Raw genomic sequence first — 9,772 nt, forward strand, 5'->3', positions numbered from 1 at the left:
AGTCAGGACACTGAGACTAACAGGGACTCTTAGGGGTTTGCCTTTAGGAAGGGCTGATGAAGCTTAACGCTTGGAGGAACCCTAAACATTGCAATTTACCTAAACTAAGAAACTGCCATCCATGATGCAGTCCGATGTTTATAAAAGAATCCCACACAGTTTATACTGTCTTTGAAAAATCATACTCCCTTTTACTTGTCCTGAATTATCCTTTACACTTTAAGGAGGAGGGGAGTGTAGGAGGGGAGAGGGACTTTGGTGTTATAAAGCCTGACTCAGCTATTTACCTGCTCAGCAACCTTGGGCAAATCACTTAACACCTCCTTGGACCCAGTTTCTGCCTTTGGAAGCAGGTACGAAAAAACTGACTGATAAAACTAGAGGGTGGGAAAGATACTGCAGGGTGCTCCACCCGTTAGTTATGTGAATTTTTAAGGCACAGGAACCCCATCTGGTCCTCTTCATGATTTTACAGACTTGCTCATGGTCCCCCATGGTCTTTGGGGCTTGAGGGGGTCTCAGCTGCTTTGGTCAGAGGTTGTCCCTGTCCCTGCTGCTCCTGAGTTCTGTGTCAGGAGCACTGGCATGAATCCAGCTTTGCCCCTCACTAGCCACGTGCTCCTGGGCAGGTTACTTAGTTTTTCCAAGTCTCAGTTTCCTCATCTGTAAAATGGGGAAATTCGATCTGCTTCAAAGGGTTGTTGGTGAGGATCAACTGAGAGATGACACATGTGGTGTGCTTGGCTCAGTGCTTGACATATAGAGGAGTTTAGTGTGTGAAAATAGTCCCCTCAGCTCCAATTACCGTGGAGGCGTGGCGAGCAGAACTCCACACAGCGTTGGGGGAGGGGCTGCACCGCGGTTCTGTGCAAGGGCAGGACTGAACATTCTCACTTGTTCCAGCGGCTCCCAGAGCACCAGCCTCCCTTGGGCGGTTTGGGTGCCTCAGCAGAGCCATCTCCTGGCAAAAGTCTGTAGTGCCGCCCGGATCTCCTGTGAACTGAACTCAGATCCTCTAGCGCTTCAGTGGTTTTCTGTGACTTCCCTGCATCTGTTACTTTGCAGTTGCATAATCCGAAGCTCCTTTACCACTTTCCTGCCCACTCACATACGCTGTGAGCGATCTGTGAAGGTTTCCTCACTGGGCTGCCACTTGCCGGGGGAGGTTGTTTTACAGTGGACGGGGCACAGGCCTCAGGCAAGTTATTTAACCATTGGGAGCCTCAATTGCGTGTGTGTGTGTGTGTGTGTGTGTGTATGAGAGAGAGAGAGAGAGAGAGAGAGAGAAAAAGAGAGAAAGATTGATTCGATAAATCTTCCTCTTAATGAGACCAATGTGCTCATGGAGAACATACAGCACATAGTAAGAATGCAATAAAAGTTAGTAATAATAATAATAAAAAATAAAAATAAAAATATCCATTCATCCAGGCAGTGTTCTGGGGACTGAATATGCAGCAGTGAACAAAAGCAGCAAAATCTTTGTGCCCATGGAGCATATATTCTATTTTTTTATTAATAATTAGTAACAATATTAATATAGAATCTAGCAAGTATTTGACATAGTAGATACTCAAAACATCATTTATTATTAATGGGAAAGAGCCTAATAGAGGGCCTAGCATGTATGTAATAGGAGCTGAACAAGTGGTAGCTATTTTTATGGTTTCACTAGGCCAAGGGGGGAATCAACGGGCTAGAGTGCACTGGGGGAGGGTGACCAGGGCAGTTAGGGGAACTAAAATCATGTCTTGTGACCTACGTGAACTTTTTACGAACAAAGGGTGGAGGATACAGGCCAGAGAAGTGAAGACCTACAGTAGCACAAATGTGGTCCTTTAAAATGTGGAGGGCCATCTCAAGGAAGAGGCAAAAATAATGCTGAGGACGAATGGGGGAAGTTACAAAGGGACTGCTTTCTCTTGGCAAGAAGGTTATTTTAAGCCTCAGAAGGTGTGTGAGTAGAAGCTGGATGGTGAAGATTTCCACGGTAGACAAAGGCAAGGCCAGATAAGGATTCCACGGCACCACAGGGGCATTTAGTTGGGTCCCCATAGGTTGCAGCAAGGGGAAGAAGGTGGGGCAGGAGTGGTGGGGGTCACAGTCTTTTCAACACTGCAGCTCTGTTTTTTTTTCTGTTTTCCACATCTTGGTTCTAGGTTAGCTATCAGTGGGGCACAGGGCTCCGAGGTTGAAACAAATTTGGGGAAACCACTTATTTAGAAGACCTGTAAGGTCCTTTCCTTAGGACCTGTGATTCTGAAGAGCTTGCCATTAGCCTGTAACTTCTATTAAATCCTTCCACCAACAACATAAGTCCTAGGCCTGATTTACTTACAATTTTCTCTCTTTAAATCAGTTTTCTATTCTTAATGATCTCATGGTAACTTGATTTCTTTCCTAAGCAGCACTGGATATGAAACTTTGTCTCCGTCTTCTTGAACGTCTAAGCTGATTGTGGTTTCCTTTATCCATGGTATTTTTTTTTCCTCTTTAGTGACTTTTAGTAGATTAGTGAGGGATGCAGTGTCCTTGCAGAAATGACACTGCCTTTCTTCCACTCAGTTGTGTCAGCTGATGCAGTCTTTCCTCAATGAACACTTTATTATAAAATCCATAAGCTTCTAGGTAGGGAGGTGGGAGCCCCTGGTTCTGCAGTTCAAGTTCTAGTTTGAAGTTCAGGTCTTCTGTGTCCACATCTTGGAGGAGGAGGGCATAATGGAAAAGCTGGGCACTTGATATTGAAGTTCCAGAGCTTGGTGTCCCAGCCCCAGCTCTTCCTGGCTGAGTGACCCTTTCCAAGTCACTTAAGCTCTTTGAGTCTCCATTTGTGTCAGGGAGATTCTGGATGTGAATGTGTTTGTCTAGCCACAAAATGCTGCACTTGTTGCATTTGGGTGGAGATAAGATGTTGCTGCTGCTATTATTATTCTCTTTGAGATCACCAGTGTCTTCTACTCACCAGGTTAGTTCTCTGCTGGGACTCTCCTCTCTGGGGATCAGAGATGAGATCATGTGTGAAGTCCCGTGTTAGGGTGGGAATGAGATGAAGGTGAGGTGGAGTGACCTCAGCTACATTACCCCCTTCTTGTTGAAATCTGTGGGTGACTGAGTGCCCTGCTGTGCCTGGCGTGGGGGAACCCTGCCTCTGTTTCACCTATGGAATATATGGAACTGAAGGCTTCGATTTTGTGTATAATTCTCTGAATCTCCCACAGTGTCTTGTCAGTATATGGCACTTAGTATATGCCCAGGGAAAACATGCTAAATGAAAGAATGCATGCATATTATAAAGAAGAAACTGAGATCGCAGGAAATGCCTGAAGCATTTGCGGGCTCAGCCATACCAGCAGGCAGAACCCAGCCAGACCTATGTGCAGGATGTTTTGTGACAAAGAAAGACACATCGGCTGCCCCTGGGCATGTGCCCAGCCCTGGACGGGTGCCGTTTCTGGTTGCGTGTGGATTACGCTAGGAAGCTGGAAGCTGCTCTGGGAGGGTGGATCGGGGAGAGGGGTTGTGGGTTTGGGTCTTGTTTGTGAATTTCTTTGCTGCAATCATGATAGAGCTCTAGGCTGTGAGGTGGAGTTAAGCATGTAGCAGGGGGTTTGCCACATGGGCTCTGCTCACACTCTCTCTTCCTTATCACTGGGGTTTGTGGGCGGGCTCAGGCCTGTCCCTCCCTCACCCCAGTCCTGTGTGGGACGAAAACACTTAGGTAACACCTCTGGTAGAATCTGGTATCTTTTCCTGTCAGTCTTGTCTAACGTTCTTTTCAGTGTCAGATAAATTAGGTAGCTGGTTATAGGGATTCAGTCTTGGTCATTTGTCATTCATTCACAAACATTGGTCAGCCGCCTATTCTGTGCTAGGTTTGGGGCTAAAAGGTGGAAAAGACACAGACCCCGACCTCAAGAAGATCACAGTGTGGTTGCAAAAGGGTTATAAAAAATGGCAGCTGAATGCCTTTTATGTTTTGGGGAATTCACTGTTTTGGGCAATGATTGCTTGGGAATTTGAGGTGTTTTATAGAGGCAGATGTTTTCATCTGAGCAAGAAGAAAGACTGAGGTGAGAAGAGCTATCTGGGAATTCTGAGAGGCCCATGAAGGTTTTCAGTCCTGACAGTGATTGTCTCCTGCTGTCCTGGGTTGGCTTTGGGGCTTTGGAAAGTTTCTCCAGTCCTGAGCCCTGTTTTTGGTTTCTTTTTCCTATTCCCCCCCACCCCCACCCTGGACTAGTGTTCCTCAATTCCCACTTTCAGCTCCTCAGATTCTCTTAGGCTTTGTCATGGTGACAGGCTAGGGAGTGAACGATATTTGCTGCAGGTGACTGCTGGCTTTCTCAGCTGCACGGAAGGAAGGCTGAGAGAAGAGGCTTGGAGGCATGGAGGGAGCCTGACTTCTAAACCACCTCTGTATGTCAGTAGTCAGGCACAGAACTGGCCCCAAAGGCAGGAGGGAAGAGCCCTGAAAGACGGAAGAGCGCTGGGGATAGTTCTTCCACCTTCACATGAAATGGCCCTTCTCCCACCCTCCCAGCTTCTATGCAGCCTTCAGTGGCCTCTGGCCTCTGGCAAGGCCACATGCCCTGGCAGAGCTCTCCCAGCACCCTATGTTTCATCACAGCACGTGTCTCAGTTGTTCTTTAACATGAATTTATGTGATTGTTTAATAATCATGTTTCTCCCTGCTCCCACTCCCTCTAGACTCTGAGCTCCATGACAGTAGGACCCATGTCTGCTTTCTGTCACTAACAAGGCTGGTGCAGGCACAGGGAGGCATACTGCCTATTTTGTGGAATGAGTGAATGGAGCTGGATGCCTGCTGCCCTGCCTGGTAGGGAAAGGTGGCCTGGGCCAAACTTCTGGAGGCTCAGCCCAAACATGACCCCCTGGCAGCTGCTGGTGCCCTTCTATGGTCCATCCCCACTGAGCTCCAGTGCACAGTGGGGACCCTGAACCTGAGATTATTGGTGGAGGGGCCTGCATGACTACCCCATGGGCCCAGACCTCAGCCATGGCCCTCCCTGCTCCCTGGGCCTGTTGGTCTCACCACACCACCCTCCCCTTTTCCCTCACTGCCAGGCGTTCTTGCTGCTCACATACAGTTTCCTCTGCCTGGAATGCCCTTCCCACCGTCTCTGCCTCGAGAGCCTCCTCATCCTCCAGGTCCAGCACAAGTACCTTTTCTTCTGGGACAGCTCCTTGACCACCCCAGAGAGAATTTACTGTGTTCTCTGCCCCTGGAGTGCCTTGTGTCACCTATAATATTGGACTTGTCACACTCTGTTAGGATCCTTTGCTTAAGGAGCTGTCCTTCCTCTGGACTCTGTGGGCAGAACATAGGCATTGCACCCTTTTGCTCCCAAGACTTCCAGCCATCTGGAGGCTGGCTAATAGCTGGCCAAATGGTGGTTGGAAGGATGAAGCCACTTGGGGGGTCATAGCAGCATCAAGGCCCCCCTTGCTTGTCTTACCCTCTTGGGTCTTTTCATTGCCCAGTTCTTGGTCTGCTGTCTAAGAGCCCAGGATGGTGCCACCAGGCCTCAGTGGGCTCCTGGACTCTGCCGCCATCTGAGGTGGCCTCCGCCCATGCTCCTAGACCCCCACTGCCAGCAGGTTGGCCTGCTACATTCCTGAGCCACAGCCCAGCCCAGCAAATCCCTTGGTCTGTACCAGCTGGCAGGGCAGAGAGGAAAGGGTAGGGAGGACCTGCTTCCTTCAGAGCAGTCAGAGGGTTGGGGCTGACCTCAGGCATTCAACACTCTACTCCGGTGGCTCATGGTGTGTTTGAGGCCTCCTGGATAATGCTGAGTCAAGACCAGGATGGCTAGTCACGGTGTCCTGGCTTCCCTCCAGGGCTCAGCTGAAGCCTAGGTATCAAGGGATACATTTCCCTCCAGGATGGAGAATGAGCTCAGACCTCTCCCCACAGCCTTCCCTACATCCTGCTGTCACTCAGCACACCCCGTTGAATAGTCTCAAGGGAGAACCATTGTTAAGAAATAGCAGCCCTGCAGGACTCTGACTCAGTTCAGGGACGAGCCTGTGGGTGTGGAAGGAGGCAGGGAAGAGAAGGGGAAGGGAGGGCTAGGCCTGGGCATGCGTTGTCCTAACTCTCCCCAGGGCTGGGAGCTATGGTTATACTGGCCTCGTTAGAGGAAGATTACAGGGTAATTAGGCACAGGTGGCTTAATGGCTACCTCAGGGACCAGAGGCTCCCTGGTCCTACCCTGGATCCTGGCCATGCTGCTGTCTTGCCTTTGGGGCCCCAGGCCTGGCTCCTCTACCACAGTGCACCCACCTGCCTTCCCTCACTCATACAGCAGTGTCCAGATCCTTCCCTGGGCAGTGAAGGGTCAGGGTTGCTCATGCTGCCCACCTGTCATTTCCTGGAGCAAATTGCTCTTTAGTCACAAGCCCTTCCATCTGCAGAGAGCCTATTCACATACATTATCGGCCCGTTCAATCTTTCCATTAACCGTGTGTGTGTGCAAGGGGTGGTAGATAATATTTCTATTTTATAGAGGGAGAAAATGAGTCTCAGAAGGAGTAAAGTCTCAAGGCTAATAAGCTAACAAGGGAGCTGGCCATTTGACCTTTTGATTCTACAGTTAGTGCTCCAGTTATCTGGCCTAGAAATTACTATGTTGTTCCCCCAAGAGACACTCCAGTTTCCTCAGTGCCACCAAGAAGCAGCTCAGTGCCAGTCAGGCTGGCACTGCTTCCTCTTCTCCCATGAGAGCCCCGGTGGGATGCAGCTTCTCTGTGTAGGCTAGGCTTCTGAGCACTTCCTTGGATGGGGATATGGGCAGCTGGTGCTTCGATCCTGGCTGGATTTTAGAGTGAAGCAGGCAAGTCCCTCCCCTTTCTGACTGGCAGACATTCTCGGCACTGGGGGGGCTAGAACTTAACCAGACTTTTCAGAGGAGTCCCATGGGAAGTGCTCGGGCGGGGGCACTTACGGGGCCCCAGCAGGTCACCTCTTTTCCCCTTGGACAGAATGCTTCTCCTTTCCTTCCTGTCCCTTCCCTCCCCTCTCATTTTCATGTTGGTTGTTGGGCAACTGCAGCATCTTTGCCAATAATTGGAGAAGGAAGATTCCCTGGGTCCCCTCCCTGTCCTCAGCTGTTCTTCTTGAAACATGGGATTCATTCTTTTTGCCTCAAGACAGTGAAGCAACTCAAGAGTTCAGAGAAGGAGATAGGGCAGGGCCAAAACAGAGGTGTCACAAAATTCTCAGCTGATGACTTCTCAGGCTGCCTGAAGGGCTCTGTATGGGGAGATCTGCCCCCCTCCACCAGTGTTTGGAGCAGAGGACCCCCGCACTCACCATGCTGGCTCTGAAATCTTCCGGGTTTCTCTGTGGCCTGGAGCTGAGGTCAGAAATGAAAGTCAGGAGGAGGGCCTTTCCAGATGGGGCCCCGGCTTGCCCGCAGGTCAGAGACTTCCAGGCAGCATTGGCTGGAGGAGGCCTAAGTGCAGAGCAGGCCTTGCTCCCTCATGTCCAGCACCCGCTCCCCTAGTGAGCTGTCCAGCTCTCACCTCTGTGTTCCAGGAGTGATTTGGGTACTGTGCGGCAGGGATGTCGATTACAAGAACCCTACAGTGAAGTTGCCAAACTGGAATGACTGTGTCTTGTAACACAATACCGTCTTAGGGGCTGGGACACACCTGCAGTCATTCGTGGGCCCTTTTGCCTCAGAACAGGTGACACACCCAGATGTCGCAAAAGCCTTCCCGCCTGAATGACTTCCACCCAACTGGGTGTTGGCTGACCATGATGTCAAAAGGCTCTCTCTCGCTCTCCTGGTTGTGTGACTTCTCACTCGTATGGGTACTTTTGTTTGGGGTTCTGAGAAGTTGCACAGGTGGGATGACAAAATTTACTGCTCAGTGGAACTGGATTGTTCTCATCCCTTACAAAAGCGAGATAAACCTGGCCCCCAGGAGTGACACTGTCCTGTGCAGGGCTCATATGCAGTGTACCAGCCAGCATCCCACCTGAGAGTATTTGCCCCTGCCTCACGAGTTATTTAACATTTTTTAATATCACCCTTGGTGCCATGGCTGAGACCCCGGTCTCCGCTCCTCACAGGATCACTTCCGATTCACATGCTATTGCATCCTGAGGCCCGAGCTGGCCCTGGCCAGGGGGTGTGAAGGTGAGACCGTGCAACCACAGAACCGTGGAGCTAGAGGAGATTTGGGCAGCTGTCTTCTCCTGCTCCTTTTGTATGTGAGGAAACCAAATTTCAGAGGCAAAGCCAAGTACCCACAATCACACAGTGAATCAGTGTCATATTCTGAACAAATCCAGATCTTTCTCCATTTCTCAGCCTTGATCCTCCCTGGAGAACAGCCCAAGTGAGACTTGTGTGTATTGGCCCTTCCACTGATAGCACGCGTCTATGTTCCATCTCTGTAATTCTAACAACAACCTCATGAGGCATATTTTCTTACGTTTGGCAGCTGAGGAAATCATAGCCTATGGCTCATGAAGAGACTGGCCCCCAAATCATACCAAGTTTTTGGCAGACTTGGGGCTTGCACTTTGTTCTCCTACAACTTCTAGCCATGTGAAGTGGCTGAATGTAACACAAGTGTCTGAAAGCCTCTGTACATAGTCTGGGGAGACATGGTTCATGGAAGACACCAGTGACATCTGAGCAGGAGCAATATCAGGCAGATTTAACTGATTGCTGGCCAGATCTCAGCTGCTCAGTGTAATATAGCCTTAGACTTGTCTCTGAGCAGCAGAGATCTGTGGCTGGTCTGAAGGGCCTCTTGAACAAACATGGCCCCAACTCTTCCCCACTGCAGCGTGGCAGCCATTATAACTGGAAGTTTTGTGCCTGTGATCTCAGAACAGGTGACTCGAGGGGACAGGCTGCAAAGACCCAGACAGGCACCTCTCTTTTAAGGAGGACTCAGCAGTGGGGCAGTGAGAGGCTAGTGGGTCACGCTGGACCAGGCTTTCCCTAGCTTTGCTTCTTCTACATGCCAGGCTAACCATCTGGCCCCAGGTTTGCATCTCCTTGCTGGTGCTCAGGTGCTCAGGTGGTAAACCAGGAAATAGGTAGCTGCCTGGGCAAGAACGCTGCTGGATGTGGCTAGTTGGACGATAATTACTCAGCCTTCCTGGCTCCAGCTCTGGCCCAGCTCCCAGGTGGGTCTGGAAGCCTGAGGAGAGGCCTGGGAAGGAGGCACGTGGGCAGGATGTGGGCAGGGCCGCTGTGGTGCTGGAGGAGGAGGCTGCAGGGTCCACAGGTAGAGGCACAGAGGCCTGGAGAGAGCAGAGGGCCCACTCGTCCCAAGGACCAGATGGGAACAGCCAGCCAGACGCCCTCCCCCCGTTCATCCAGAGACAGCTCCCCCCTCAGCCCGTTCCTGTCCCACCCGGAGTTCTCTTTCCTACCCATCTCTTTAGATTCCCTCCTGTTTTGTTCCCTCTCCTCTCTTTCCTTTTGTTCCCCTTTTATCTCTTCCTGTCTGTCTCCAGTCATTTTTCCTCTTCCTCTTCCTTTTGCAGATTAGAGGCAGTTTTTCCCTGTAGCTAACAAAGCCCAAGCCACAGAGCCCCTCCCTTGCATGGCCCTCCAAGGCAAGGAAGGCCCCTGTGATATGTTTACATTGTCATATGTTTCTGCAAATTTTGCAGCAAATTTTGGGGGCATATTTTTTTAAAAAAGAAGGCCCCTCAAAATGTAAAGCTTCAGGTCTCACAAAACTTGGCTGTCCCTTGGTGAGGAGCATGGGCCATGGTAACCTG

General features: G+C 50.4%; 1 protein-coding gene across 1 annotated transcript in view; it reads right to left on the reverse strand.

Annotated features, from left to right (window-relative positions):
* The window catches only part of TMPRSS4 (transmembrane serine protease 4), a 43,386-nt gene extending 35,828 nt beyond the window's left edge, over positions 1 to 7,558 (reverse strand). The window contains exon 1 of the mRNA XM_019716184.2: positions 7,334 to 7,558. Coding sequence (XP_019571743.2) covers positions 7,334 to 7,336 — 3 coding nt within the window. The 5' untranslated portion in view covers positions 7,337 to 7,558. The remainder of the gene's footprint in view (positions 1 to 7,333) is intronic.
* Positions 7,559 to 9,772: the final 2,214 nt, after the last annotated feature.

Source organism: Rhinolophus sinicus, linkage group LG06 (assembly GCF_036562045.2).
Source record: "Rhinolophus sinicus isolate RSC01 linkage group LG06, ASM3656204v1, whole genome shotgun sequence".
In the NCBI taxonomy this organism is placed as follows: Eukaryota; Metazoa; Chordata; class Mammalia; order Chiroptera; family Rhinolophidae; genus Rhinolophus; species Rhinolophus sinicus.